This window comes from Vombatus ursinus, unplaced genomic scaffold (assembly GCF_900497805.2).
Source record: "Vombatus ursinus unplaced genomic scaffold, bare-nosed wombat genome assembly UNPS02007284.1, whole genome shotgun sequence".
Classification (NCBI taxonomy): domain Eukaryota; kingdom Metazoa; phylum Chordata; class Mammalia; order Diprotodontia; family Vombatidae; genus Vombatus; species Vombatus ursinus.
In genome coordinates, this window is record NW_020947062.1 from 6566117 (window position 1) to 6581658 (window position 15542).

At 41.6% G+C, this 15542-nt stretch overlaps 1 protein-coding gene across 2 annotated transcripts in view; it reads right to left on the reverse strand.

Moving 5' to 3' along the window:
• The window catches only part of DEGS2 (delta 4-desaturase, sphingolipid 2), a 64150-nt gene extending 49169 nt beyond the window's left edge, over positions 1 to 14981 (reverse strand). Inside the window, exon 1 of one of the 2 annotated variants that reach the window (XR_003568009.1) lies at positions 14796 to 14877. Coding sequence is in view for 1 of the 2 variants with exons in the window: in XM_027849339.1 (XP_027705140.1) it covers positions 14796 to 14877 (82 nt within the window). In the remaining variant the exon portion in view is untranslated. Of the gene's footprint in view, positions 1 to 14795 lie in introns of both variants that reach the window. The other variant, XM_027849339.1, reaches the window with a different exon arrangement.
• Between the last annotated feature and the right edge of the window lie 561 nt (positions 14982 to 15542).

Here is a 15542-nt window from a genome sequence, read left to right on the forward strand (position 1 = left end):
ACCTTAGACCTTAGACCTCAAACATAAGTTCTTTGATCCAATGACATTGGCCTCCTGGCTGTTCCCACAAACAAAACCCTCCATCTCTCAGCTCCTCCATGCCTGGAACACTCTCTCTCCTCTGCTCTGACCACTGACCTCCCAACTAAAACCCAATCTTCTACAGGAAGACTTCTCTAACCCCTCTTAATTCCAATGCTTTTCATCTTTTAATTATTTCCTATTTATCCTGTAGATAAGCTTGCTTTGTATATATGTATTTGTATACTGTCTCTCCCTTTAGATTGTAAGCTCCTTGAGGGCAGGGGTTGTCTTTTGCCTCTGTTTGCATCCACACCACTTAACACAGTGCCTGGCACATCGTAAGTGATTAAAAAATGTTTACTGAATTGAATCAAAATGACACCAAGGTTGGACTTGAAAGACAGTGCCATCCTCAAGAGATTGGGAAGTTCAGAAATGCAGTTAATTTTTTTTTTTGGTGGGGAATAGGGAATGATGAAATTGTTTTGGATATATTGAGTTGGAAATGTCCAATAGGCAATTGGTGATGTAGGATGGAATCCAGGAAAGAGTCATAGATCTGAGAGTCATCTGCATAGAGAAGATGGTAACTGATGAGACCACCAAATGAGAGAATATGGAGAGAAGGCCCAGGACTAGACATGAATGAAGATCCATTGAAAAAGCCTGAGGAGGTATGGTGAGACATGTAGGAGGAAAACCAAGAGACAGCAATCACACAAAACCTCAAGAGAGGAGAGTGTCAAAGGCTGGAGAGATGTCAAAAAGGATTTGTAGCTGTTCGGTAGTACTCAACTCTTCGTGACCACTATGAACCATAGCATGCCAGGCCCTTCTATCCTCCACTGTGTCTCAAAATCTGCCCAAGTTCATGTTCGTTGTTTTCATGACACTATATATCTGTCCATCTCATCCTCTGCCATCCCCTTTTCCTTTTGCCTTCAAGCTTTCCCAACACGAGGGTCTTTTCCAATGAGTCTCATCTTCTCATCGTGGCCTAAGTATTTAAGCTTCAGCTTTAGTATTTGACCTTCCAGTGAAAAGCCTGAATGAATTTCTTTAAATATCGACTAATTTGATCTCTTTGCTTTCCAAAGAATTCTCAAAAGACTTCTCCAGTACCATGGTTCTCAGTTTTCCTTGTAGTCCAATTCTCACACCCAGACATTGCTACCAGAAAAACCCTGACTATGATAGGCTCTAGTGAGGGTTTGGGTTTTTTTTTTAATTTACTCAGAATATGAAAAAATCTCAGAGGCCACATAGTCTACCCCATACCCAAACAGGGATCTTCTTTACAACACCCTTGCTTAAAGACCTGTAGGGAGAGGGAAGGCTATATTTAGATAACTCTAAATTATTAGGAAGAACACTGATAAACTGGTGTGCTTCCAGAAGACAATAACCAGGATGGTAAGGGTTGCAATCATGCTATATGAAGATCAGTTGGAGCCTAGGAAAGAGAAGATTTGAGGAGGGCAGAGAAGAGGAGACAGGTGAGCTGTCATCCCTCTTCCCTCTGATGCCCAGCACTGTGCTCTGTACAACATGACATTTTAAAAATGTTATTTGATTGACTAAATTTGCTTGTGAATTCAAGAAATCATTGCCCAAATCTGAATTTTTAGCTGCCATCAAAAATGAGAAGACACTCTTAAGTGGTGAAAAAGCCCCAGGATGGCAGCCAGAACACCTGGATTTAAGTCAGCAGGAACTTTCAGGTTTCTGGACCTTTTCCCATTTTTAATGAACTCTGAAATTCTGTTGTGAATATTCTATTCTGTAATCCTAAAATCCTACCAAACTCCAATAATCCTTGATTCCAGGCATGGAATTTTTTTAAAAGGAAAAAAAAATCAAAAAATCATTCAGCTTTGGCAGAAGCCACAAAATAGACTTGCTTTCTCATTTTCCTTCCTTATTATGCTTGACAGGCATGATAAGGTATCCACTATAACAGCCAGAGGGAAGTGTCCCCAGTAGCAGCCCAGGCATCAAACAAACCAATTTATGATTCAAACTTTATAGTAACATATTCTCTTATGGAACCATAGAACTTGAGAGCTAGAGAAGATCTTAGTATCAGAGAAGTCTAGATCATTAAAATGGAAGGAACTTTTTGTCATTGTGGAATCATTTCAGTCATTTCCAATTCTTCGTGACCCCTTGTGGGTTTTTCTTAACACTGGAGTGATTTGCCATTTCCTGAACTTTAGAAAGTTTTTTGTTTTTTTGTTTTTTTCAAAGTCCAGACCTGTGAGTCTCATCAATGAGTGAACTCCCTGTGTGGAAATTTCCTCCACTAATGCACATTGGCAATGGATCTATAGCATTTTATTAGAATTTCCTGGGCCATTTAAAGATTAAATGACTTGTCTGGGGTCACATATGCAGTATATGTCAAAGACAGGGCTTGACCTGAGGTCTTCCTGACTTCAAGGCTAGCCACTCACTATCTTTGTTATAATCATGGAACCACATTAGAAATAGAGGGGACTTAAGAGATCAGTGAAAATCATAGAGAGAGATAAGGAAAGAATGACTACAATCATCTAATCCAACCTTTTCACTTTACAAATAAGGAAACTGAGGTCCATAGAAGTTAAATAACTTTCTCAAAGTCACACAGCTAGTGAGTGACAGAGCCAGGATTGGATACAAAGACCTCTGACCCCAGAGTCAATCAGTTAGCCAATAAACAGTGTGCCAGACACTGTGTTAAGTGCTGAGGATACAGATAAAGGCAAAAGATAGACCCTGATCCAGAGGAGCTCACTTTCTGACGGAAGAGACAACATGCAAACAACCATAGACAAACAAGCTATATACAGGATGAGTTAGAAATAAACAATAAAGGAAGTCACTAGAATTAAGAGGGATTGGAAAAGGCTGCCTGTAAAAGGGAGGATTATAGCTGGGACTCCAAAGAAGCTAGGAAGCAGAGATGAAGAAGGAAGTATTCCAAGCATGGTATCCCAGCCAGTGGAAATGAAAATCCCCAAGTTGGGAGAGAGGAACAGCCAGGAGCCCAGCTGGCAGAGGGACGGGGTAGGGCAATTGTTACTGGGAGGTGGGGCAAGGTGTAAGAAGACTGGAAAGTTGGGGCTGCAGATTATGAAGGACTTTGAATGCCAAACAGAGCGCTTTATATCTGATCCTGGAGGTGATAGGGAGCAACTAGAATTTACTGAGTTTCATCTTGGCCTCTTTGGAACTAGAAGCTGTTAGTTCTATACAGCTCTTTCATTTGGAGCTGTCTAACTCAGATCATTGGGACAGGCTGGGCTGAAGTTTAGCCTTATATGATACATAAAGAAAAGGTTTGCTTTGCAAGTGAATCATTGAAACCAAAATTTTGGTAAGAATATTTAAACCACTAAACACTAGACCAATATATCCTTAGAGGTAATACGGTTTAACCCAGGGATGAGGAACCTGCAGCCTCAAGGCCACATGTGACCCTCTAGGTCCTCAAGTGAGGCCCTTTGACTATCTCTACCTTAAGCACCCCTTAAGTTCCCCACCGCTGGAACTTTAACCTGTGCCAGTTCTCTTTCCATTGTACTACAATACTAAGCCTCTTGTTTTACAGATAGAGTAACTGAAGATCAGAGAGGAAAAGAGATCTATATATGCAGCCCTAGATCATCAATTGCCTCTTGGACATTTTGAACTGGATGTCCCAGAGGCATCTCCAACTCAACATGTCCAATTACAAAACTCATCACCTTTCCCCTAAAACCCACCCTTCTTATAAACTTCCCTTTTACTGCTAAGGGTACCGCCATCCTTTCAGTCACCTTGGTTCACAACCTCCATTTAATCTTTAACTCTTCACCTACCCAACATAACCAGTCAGTTGCAAATCCTATCTTTTCTACCTCCACCATCTCTCATGTCTCTCTTCCTCTTCTCCTCATAGTCACCAAGCCTAATTCAGCCTCTTATCAAATTGGACAATTGCATTAGCCTCCTAAATTGTCTCTCTGCCTCAAGTTTCTCTCCACTCCATTCATTTTCCACACAGCAACCAAAGTGATTTTCTTAAAGAAAAGTGCTGATCAAGTCACCCCGTTGCCTCCTACCTCACCCCCTCACACACAATTCAATAAATTCCAATAACTCTCATTACCTCTAAGATCAAATATATATATATATACATACATACACACAGAGATAGATACATACATACATACACTCCTCTGCTCAGCATTTAGAGCTCTTTATGACTTGATTCCATCCTAATTTTCCATATTTTTTGTATACCATTCTTTTTCATGCACACTGTGGTCCAGTTGAATTGGCTTTCCCCACACATGTCAATCTATCTTCCATCTCTACACCTTTGCATGGGCTATCCTCCATACCTAGGATGTCCTTCTGTCCCACCCCTGCCTCTTGGCATTCCTGGTCTCATTCAAGATTCAATTCCTGTGCTGTTTTACATTCCTGGTCTTCTTCTCCCATCTCTCCCCCATCCCCCACCAGCCATTATTTCCCAAGGTTACCTTGTATGTTTTACATATATGGGTATGTTCTTTCCTCCATTAAAATATAAGGGTAGGGATTGTTCCTCTTTTTTGTATCCCCAATGCCTAGTACTGTGCCTGGCATATAATAGACATTTAATATATGCTTGTTAATTGATAGATTGATTAACCCAGAGTCATACAGAGGAGTCAGTCAGTGACAGAACCAAGCACAGAACTGAAGTCTCCTGTACCCAAGGCCAGGATAAAAAATATTCATCTCAGGGGCTGCTAGGTAGTACAGTGGATAGAGCACCAGCCCTGAAGTCAGGAGGACCTGAGCTCAAATCTGGTCTCAGACCAAACACTTGACACTTACTAGCTGTGTGACCCTGGGCAAGTCACTTAACTCCAACTGCCTGAAAGAAAAAAGTAATATTCATCTCTACTCCTTTTGGGGGGGGGGGGGATAATAACACCTACCTCACAGAGTTGTTCTGAGAATCAAATGAGATGATATTTGTAAGAGCCCTTAATACAGTGCCTGGCACATAGTAGGTGCTAAATAATTGCTCACTCCTTTTCTTCCTTTCTTTGTCTATTCTTAGAATGGAGAATAGAAACTAGATGATTAGCCAAGCAACCACTGCAAAGGAAAGTGTGCAAAGCAAAGCAAAATCCTTTTATCACCAACTATAATGACTCCCATTTCCACAGCACTTACGGGCAGACAAGAGTTCCTTCATCACAATAAACCTGCTAGGGAGGGAGGTAACTGAATAGTTATCATGCCTCACACAAAAGAGGAGAGGACCAGAAAGGGTCCTCACCAGAGCCAACCCAGTATCAGGCTTGGAACTCTGCTGCCTCTTCTCCCCATTCTTCCCCCTGTAAAGAATATATCCTTCTAAGTCACTACCTACCCACAATAACAGTCCTGCTGCTGTTGACATCATGAGGGTGCTGTCTTGACTTGAGAGTGAATTGGATTTTAGTGAGGCCAAGTTTCTAAAGGCTAGGGTCACCCACTACATTTAACAGTCTACCCCTTTACACACAGCTGAAGACAGACATTCATAGGCAAACCAAAACTCAGAATCACTGTGAATAACCATGTGGAAGCTTCATTGAAGTCATGAAAGTTCACAGTCATCCCCAACACTTAACAGTTTCTCTCCAGCTTCTCACTCTTTCCCAAAGCATAGAACCAGTAAGTAATGGAATGTTCCTGTCCTAAAGCAATTTCCTAAGCAGGGATTTCTCTAGGGCACCTCCTAGCCGCCAAAGCCTAAGGTTCAATCTTTAGGGTACCAATAGAGGAATTGACTTTTTCCCCAGCCTGAACTCCACTCCATACTGATTAGGCAGAACTAAGATCATTTTAGTCATGTTGCAGCAGGAATATAGTTCTCTGTATTGCTGAATTATAAGCAAAAAAGTTTGGATCTATTGTTGATTTCATGGTACCTTCTCCTTTTCTTACTCATTCCCACAGTCAGAATCACTTTAATTTTTGGCTAGAAAAGAACTCAGAAGCTATTTGGTCTAACCTGTTCTGGAAAAATACTCCCCTCTAAAACATATCTATTACTCAGCTTTTCCCAAAACTAAGGAGAAAGAAATCTGATCTCTATCCTGAATACTAGTGTTTCATCTTGCACCAACTTCTGGACAGCTCTATTTGGATGTCTCATGAGCATCTCAAATTCAACATTCCCAAAGCAGAACACATTGTCCTATCCTTCCAAACTTTCCTTCTTCCAAACTTCCCTTTTTCTGTTGAGGCTACCATCTTTCAGTAACTCATTTTGTAACTTCAGAGTCAACCCTGACACCTCCACAACATCTGTTGCTTCCAATCCCTCTTCCTCATTCATGCAGCCATTTTTCCTGGTGCAAGGCCTAGACTATTGCAATAATCCCATAATTAGTCTCCAGATTCAATCTATCCTCCACATAGCTGCCAAGATACACCTAAGGCATAAGCCTTGTGTCACTCCCATGCTCAAAAAGATGGAGGAGTTCTCTAGCACCTCCAGGATAAAATTACAAAACTCTTCACCGTGGTATTTAAGGCTATTCACAATCTGGGTCCTACCTATTAATTCAGATTACTCCCCTTCACACCCTTATGTTCCAGATCCACCCCGACCTGACCCTTAGTTTCTCTGGTCAACAAACAAGCTATCCTGGCCCAATGGGGCCACGAACTATCTCATCTAATTCTTCTTATAGATCACCTCTATTTTTCTGTTTTTGCCTCAGTTTCTCAAGGCTCATAGGCTCCATTAGACTGTGAAGATCTTGAGAACAGAGAATGTCTTTGGCCTTTCTTGGCATCCCCAGCTTTCAGTATCGTATGTAAAAGGGACTTAATAAATGCTTGTCAACATGGATAATATGGAAATATGTTTTGTATAACTTCACATGTACAATACATATCATGTTACCTGACTTCTCAATGAGTAGGAGAGGGGAAGATGGGAGGGAGAGAATTAAATATTCAAAATTTTCAGAAATGAATGTTAAAAAATTTTTGTATGCAATTGGGAACTATTTAACAAAATTAATAAAAAATATAGAAGAAAAAAATTTTTAAATGCTTACTGACTTGACTTAAATAATTCCACATCAGGGGATACACTTTTGTTTCTCTCTCCTTTCTTTCTCATATTTAGAGTACATGTGTATCCTCCTCAATCTCTTTTTCTCCTTCCCCTTTTATCTTCCAACTTTTGTGCTATCACCTCAAAAAACCAAACAAAACAAAAACCCTCTCAATTCTATTTGTGAAACAACAGCCAAAAAATTATCCTGACCCTGGTCCTAAGTGGTCAGTGATGTCCTAGTGGTGTTATCTCCATCAAAGAAAAGAAAGATCTAAAGTCTGGAAATAAAACTAAACTCATATTTTTTTGTTTTTTAATAAAAGGTTCATCAATCTCTAAGTGCCTCTGACAATTAGTAGGTGCATTACCCTGGGCAAGTTATTTCACTTGAGCCTCAAGGGATTTTCTGTTAGGCAGGTAGGTGAAACGTTTGGTAGAGTCCTGGACCTCAAATCATGAAGAAGAGAGTTCAAATCCAGTCTCAAACACTTACTAGCTTTAATCTCTGTGCCTCAGTTTCCTCATCTGTAAAATAAGGAAGTTGGACTTGACGGCCTCTCAGTTCCTTTCCAACTCTAAATTCATGATGCTATGATCCACACAAAAGTCTTCATGTACCTTTGCTCATCTAATTAAATCTGCTTTTCCTACCCAGGACAAAAATAAATTATGTTTAATTTGATTTAGCAAACATTAATTAAATAGCTGCCATGTGACAGGAAGATAGGAACGGAATGTTTTTAGGGAGTTTCTAATCTAAAAGCACCAGTAGGGTCTCCCCCACCACCACCATGGGGTGGGGATACACAAATAACTATGATACAAGGGACACTGAAATAAGTACAAAAGAAAGATCAAGAAGTACGATAAGAAATTTAAGACACTTTGGGGGGAGGATGGGGAGGAAGTATTTTGTAATGGTCTGGGAAGGCTTCTTGGAAGGTGACTTGAGGGAAGGGGGAAAACTTCAGTCCACATCAAGTACTGCCAAGGCACGTGAACAAACAAGCAGTGATAAGAGAGGGCAAAATAAGCGTGGCTGATAGAGTAATTTTAGTTTGGCTGATTCTAAAAGTACCCATGGGGAAATCATAGAAGATCAGAGTTTAGATCTCAAAGGGACTTTCGGGATCATCTAATCCAAATCCCTCATATCACAGGAAGAAATAGGCTCAGAGATGTTGAATAATTTGTTCAAAGATACCCAACTAACGAAGATGCAAGAATCAAACCTAGGTCTTCTGGCTCCAGGTCTTTCCAACACAGCACAAGTTAAATCTGGAGAACTGGAGTGGAATCATTCATCCGTTCAACAAATCAAGCCCTCCTGTGTGCTAAGTACTGTGCTCAATTATGCCATAGGGAAAACAGTTCCCTCACAGAGGTTACAGTCTACTAGCCAGACTGTGGAAATCCTTGAATTTCAAGGTCAGCAATGCAATTTTTTCCTCTTGTTTGAATTAGTCACTACTATAGTAGATGAATTGCTTTGTATCTTTTTTTTTAGTTCAGCCACAATTTCGTGTGTGTGTGTGTATGTGTGTATGTGTCTGTGTGTGTCTGTGTGTCTGTGTGTCTGTGTGTCTGTGTGTGTGTTTAATTTAAGTTGGCTTTTGAGGCTGGTCTGGAAGCAGCCCTCCCTCTTACATTGTCTCTGTAAGGAAAGGCGTTCCAAGTTCCAAAAGGTGCACTCCCAAAAGAAATCTTGGAACTCAGCCTGTTAGGGTGCTGAAGACAGCCTGTGCAGTATAGAAGGGGCCAGCTGTTCCTTCTCTGTTCCGTGCCCATGATGTGACATCACTCTGACTCAGAATTCTCTTGCAAATCTCAACAAATACCAAACAGGATAAGAAACGAGGGGCTTTTTGAAGTATTTCCCTTATTTTGGATTCCCAGACATTTTTATCTTTATTAAGGACCACTCCACATGTGAGGCCTTGATGAAATATCCTTTCAGAGAAAGAAAAAGCAGAAGGCTGAAGGCAAAAAGAATACCTGGATTCTAACCTAAGTTCTGCCACTAATTTGCTGATATCTAAGATCACTAATTTACCTTAGATTACTTGAGTCTCATCTCTAGCCCTCAGTTTCCTCATTTGTAAAATAAATAAGTTGTTATACTTTTTTCCTGACATTCAAGGCCCTCCACAGTCCAGCACCACCTTTAACTTTCTAGGTCAGACAAAAGATCAGTGAACTTGAATCATGAGACAAGGATTTGAATACCTCTTTTATTTACTACCTCTGAGTCCCTGGCAAGTGCTTAATAAATGTCAGGAGAAGGAAAGAAGATGAGGTTGGGGACCAGATCTCTACAATCTCTTCTAACTCTTGCATTCAGATATTCTAGGAGTTATATCTCCATCACAAACATTCCAAATTATGCCATAAAATATTTTTTTACATTCATAGTACCCAAAATGCTGGTCTGGGGTGATACTTTGCTGTTCAGTTATGTCTGACTCTTTGTGATCCCATTTGGAGTTTTCCTGGCAAAGATACTATAGTGGCTTGTCATTTCCTTCTCCAGCTCACTTTATAGACGAGGAAACAAGGCAAACAGGGTTAAATGACTTGCTCCATGGTCATACTGTTAGCAAGTGTCTGAGGCCAGATTTTTACTCAGGAAGATGAGTCTTCCTGATTCCAAGTCCAGTGCTCCATCCACTGTATCACCTCACTGCCCCTAGGAGGCTATATGGTTATGGAATCACCTGTGTAAAATAAAATGGAAAATCTGGAACAAAAAATGGAAAGAAAATAAACCTCTTTTATTAAAAAAAAAAGGCCTGCATAAGTATTTTTGATATGATTATTAGAAAAATATTCCCATATAAGGTTGCCCTAACAAATAACCAAAGTCACCTTAAAGTCCCAAATACCCAAGCCGAATAAATTATGTTTTGAATTGAATTAATACCATTTGGCCAATTTATAGCCTTGCTCGTATGGAGAATACTACCTCCTGTACTATCACTTCATCAAATATTATAGAGTCAATTAATATTAGGCATGACATAATCTTACATAATTTCATATTTAAGGATAGAAAATAGTGCCAGCATTTGAATGTTCTCATGGAAATCCTACTTAATTCATACTGAACAGCAGGTCTCTGTGCAATCAAGTTTGGGGAACACTGGCCTAGACTTGCGTCCTCATATAAAGGATAAGGGAACTGAAGTTCAGAGAGGGAAATTACTTACCCAACACAAGTTGGAGGCCAAGCTACAATTAAAACCCTAGTCTCGAGGGACCTCTAGAATTCCAACCCAGTGTTCTACCACATTACACTGCCTCTCTTTTATTCTCCCTACCACCACCCAAGGTCAAGCTTTCATCAACTAACATCAGAATTATTATAATAGTTTATTATCCAGCCTCCCTGCCTCAAGTCTCTCCTTATCCCATTCCCAAATCTATCCTACCCGTACTACTACAGCCAGATTCCTAAAATACAGTTGACTATGTCACACCCTCCTCAAAACCTACCAGTGATTACTGCCTCCTGAGTACAAATACTTTATTCCAGTATTGAAGCCCCCTCTGGCTCCACAATCTGATTCAACTAGGCTTGCTTCACTTTTCTACCTTCATATCCTCTCTACTTCAGGTAAATTAATCTAGTAGCTACCCTGCAAACTCATCCCATGCTCTCCTATGTCTTTGCTCATGCTATCCCCTATACTTAAAATGCTTGAAATCCTTCCCATCCTTCCAGAATGGCTCAAATACCTCCTCCTCCATTCTAGTTCCCCCAGCCAGAAGTCATCTATCTCTCCTCTGAACTCTCAGAATACATAGTCCATGCCCATGTTCTGCACAACTGTTCTATTTTTGCTTTATATTTCAGGATATCTTGTCTCCCTTACTGGACTGCGATCTTCATGAGAACAGAAACCTAATCTTATGTATCTTTCTATCATCTGAAGCACAGAGTCTTACAAATATTAAGTGCTTACTGCTTTTGCTAAGTGAAAAAAATAAATGGAATGGAAGAGAAAAGCACAGTCTGGTAGAGAAGGGAACACAGCACACAGATGTGTGTTACTTTTTAAATGGTGTCAGATAAGCTCCAAAAGGGTACGTGAATTAGACATAAAAGGTGATACCATAAACAAAATAGAAGTGAAAGGAAGAAATTACCTTTTTAATCTAAAGGTGGGGGAAGAGTTCATAATCAAACAAGGGGGAGAGAGAACCACAGAAAATAAAGTCAATAATTTTGATTACATAAAATTAAAAAGTTCCTGCATAAATGAACCAATGCTAAAATTGGAAGGGAAGCAGTTAACTATGAAAAAAATATTTGCAGCAACTTTGACTCGTGAAGATCTTATTTCCAAGATATACACGGAACTGATTAAAATGTATAAGAAGCAATCAACAAACATTTAGTAAGCACCTAGTATGTGCCACGCACTGGACTAGGCTCTGGTGATGCAAGAGTCAAAAGACAATCTCCGCCCTCAAGGAACTTATAAACTAATTAGAGAGACATCATGCAAACATATATAAAAAGCAAGCTATGTGCAGGGCAAATGGGAGATAATTAACAAAGGGAAGGCACTGGAATTAAGAGGGACTGAGGAAGGCTTCTTGTAAAGGGTGAGATTTTAGTTGGTACTTAAAGATAGCCATTCCTCAAATTATAAATTTATGACAAAGAGACATGAACACTTTATAAAGGAGAAAATCCAAGCTATCAATAGTTATATAAAAATGTTTTAAATCACTAATATTAGAGAAATGCAGTTCCACCTTACACACATCAGATTGACAAAGTTGACAAGAAAGGAAATGACACATGTTCAAGGGGTTGCTGGAAAACAGAGCTATGAGTTGATACAGCCATTCTGGAAAATAATTTGGAACGATACCCAAAGAGTCACTAAACTACCTTTGTCCCAGGAATACTTCTTGTTGTTTAGTTGTTTCCAACTCTTCATGACCCCATTTGGGGTTCTCTTGGCAAAGGTACTGCAGCTTCTTCATTTTACAGATGAGGAAACTGAGGCAAACAAGATTAAGTGACTTGCCCAGAGTCACACTGCTAGTAAGTGTCTGAGGCTGATGAGTCTTCCTGACTCCAGGCCTGGCACTCTATCCACAGCACCATCTAGCTGCCCTTTCCAGTAATTGCTACTAGGCCTATACCTCAAAGAGATCAAAGAAAGAGGGAAACGACTTATATGTACAAAAATATTTGTAACAGGTCTTCCTGTAGTAGCAAAGAATTGGAAACTAAGGGGTCCCCATCAACTGGGCAATGGCTGAACAAATTATGATAGATGAATGTAACGGAAATGATGAAAGGGACAAATTAAATGAAACATGGGAAGACATGAGAGATGATAGAGAATGAAGTGAGAACAATTTGTATAATAACAAAAACACTGTAAAAACAAACTTCAAGAGACTTAAGAATTCTGATCAACATCATGACCGACCATGACACCAGTGGACCAAAGGTGAAGCAGGCTACCTCTCTTCTAACAGAAAGGTAAATAGATTCAGGATACAGAATAAGACAGGTGGTTCTGGATATGATCGATCCAGGAATTTGTTTTGCTTGATTTTGCATATTTGTTACAAGAGGTTTTTGTTTTTTCAGTGGTTGATGGGGGAAGGGAAAGAAAATTGATTTTGTTCATTTAGCAAAAAAACTTAACTTGAAAAGACTTATAAGTGGTATCCTAGAAATACTGGAGTAGGAGTCAGGAAACCTTTACCCTACCTCTGATGCTTACTAAATGCGTAATTGTGAGTAAAAGAGTATTGAACTTTTCTGAAACCCTGTTTCTTCTTCTGTAAGATGGAGATAAGTATATCTGCCCTATCATCTACCTCATAGAGTTGCTAAGAGGAAGCATTTTATAAACCTTAAAGCCATATATCAGGCACCATTATTATATAATTAAAATAAACACACAAAATGAGATCAAAAGACTACCAAGAACTCTAAATATAAAACTCTATGGTTTTGTTTGAAGGCAACAGTTACAAAGAAACAATGTTTTCACAAAATTCACATGCAGTAGAACTCACGTCATATCACCTAAATATCAATTCTTGGGCATCTTATGAAAAGATTTCTTCTTTTAACTGTATTGGCAAGCAGAGGAGACAAAGGGTCCCAAAGTGTGGCTTTAAGTCAGCTCTAGACAATTTCTTCAAATGTTAGAGATAAAAATATCCTAGAGGCTGTACTTCCTTACCCTCTCCAAGAAAACACACCCATGAAAACCTTTCAAAAAATTTTTTAAAATAATAAGGATGTGTTTTAAGTTTTCCTATTCGTGCCAATTTCTGGTCATTGTTCTACCATGTGTTTACAGAGCAGAGTGAATTTGGTGCAGTAGGAGGCAGGAAGGTGGCAAAGAAGAGAAGGGACAGGGGAAAGAAACACACATAGCTCCCCCAGACCACTCTACACACTGTTATTAAAAAACGGAGACCCACCTGGTGCCTTGTTCCCACCCCTACACACCAGAGACAGACCCACACAGCCCTTTCAAATGCACCCACACATAAAAACACAAACACATAAGAACATTGTCCTGAACCCACACAGCCTATTCAACGCCACCACCCTCCACCATAGCCCTAACAAAACACACTGAGTCAGGGGCCCTAACCTTCAAATCCTAATAAGCACAGAGATGCTACCTAGACCTCTCCACAGCGGACCCCAAACCCTCCCCCTGACCCCAACAAGAGACAAAGAGAATAGAAATAGAAAAAGTCACTGGGGTACAGCTCTTGTCTTGGGACACACGAATGACTAGTCACTTCCCTAGTCTCCTGGGCAGGACTGGCTAATTCCTGGCTCCTAAGCCCTGGGTGGTGGTGAAAATCGGAGCTGACCAGGCCACTCCTGTCCTTCCCTACCCTCCTGTGCCCCAAGGTCCAAAGACCCGGAGGGAGACAGTAGGGCTCCTGGTTGCTGTCTCCGCTCAGTGAAAAGGGTGGTGGACAAGGATGACCGACCCAGTGACTGCCAGCCGGTATCAGCTCAGCAGTTGGGGTGGGGAAGGGAAGGGAAAGGAGAAAGGATGACCAGGACTCTGCCTTTAGCTCCCCTCACCTTCCATCCAGTCCCGTCCCACGGTGAGAGGGGTGAAAGAGAAGAGAGAGAGAGAGAGAGGAGAGGGGAGAGGGGAGAGGAGGAGGAGGAGGAGGAGAGGGAGGGAGACAGAGACACACACACACACAGAGACAGAGAGACAGAGACAGAGTAGAGAGAGAGAGACAGCGAGACAGAGAGATTCTACAGCCGATGGTAAGGGAGGAATGAAGGACCAAAGTCCAAGCTAGAGACTTCGGTTAAGGATCCTTAGTTAGAAGGGACCCTAGAATTCATTTAGTCCCACCCTTTCATTTTACAGATAGGGAAACCGAGGTTGAGAGAAATGAGCAACCGAAACCGCGCAGTAAAAACTTGCCCAATCCAGGCCCATCCGGACACCGCTCCAGGCTCTAGGTCTTCACCTACCCAACTCTCTGCCCACCCACCAAATATCTCTTGGTGGCATCACCAGCGTCCTGCCACTACTATCCCCCGACCCCACCAAGGCTTTTTACCCTGGGGACCTGTGGAACATTCCACTCGACGTATCTGTCCCCTACTTCCCTCTCCTCCCCGGACCTTGGCCCAGCATGGGACACCCTCCTTGGCCCGCCAGGTACCTACCCAAGATCTCCTTGCGTCGCTGGGTGTGGGGCTGCTCAGTGTAAACCCATTCGAAGTTTCCCCGGGTGATCCTGTTGCCCATGGCTGTTAGGGAAGGTGAGCAGGATAAGCTAACTTGAGAGCCAGCCTGTGGTCTCCGGCTGGGGCATGGGGAAGACCAGTTTACAAACCCTGGGCACTGGTAGGCAGCCCCGTCCTTTTAAGATCTGTGCACACCTGTCGGGGCGGGGCCGGAGGCGGAGGCGGGGGCGGGGCCGGCTCCCGCAGCTGCCCAGGAAGCTCGGGCGAAGGCTTTAGAACCTCACCCTACACTGAGATGCTCGCTCTAAGCTTGAGTGACAGCAGGGAGAGGTGGAATGGAGGTGGGACAGCTCCGCGCCTTGGTACACAGAGAGGACTTGATCATGGGCTGGCCAACCTGCAGCAAACCAAGTCACTTTTCAGACCTGTCTCCTCAATTAAAGGAAGAGGGTTGGAGAAGCCGATCTCTAAGGGCTTCTTCCAGGTCTGCCATTCTGTACGAGTTCCTACTTTCTATGAGTTTGCATCCTTGTTCTGGGGCCCCAAGCTCGGCTGGAACCAGCTGCCATTCCGGAGATTGCAGGTGGGAGTTTTTAACAATGACCTTATTTCACTATAATTACCTCAATGAACTGAAATAAACTTTTTTTAGGGGTAAAATTGTGCTCCTACTTTGATGAGGGAGTCCACAGGTACCTAGAGTATGGGAGTGCTTTGTCTGATCTG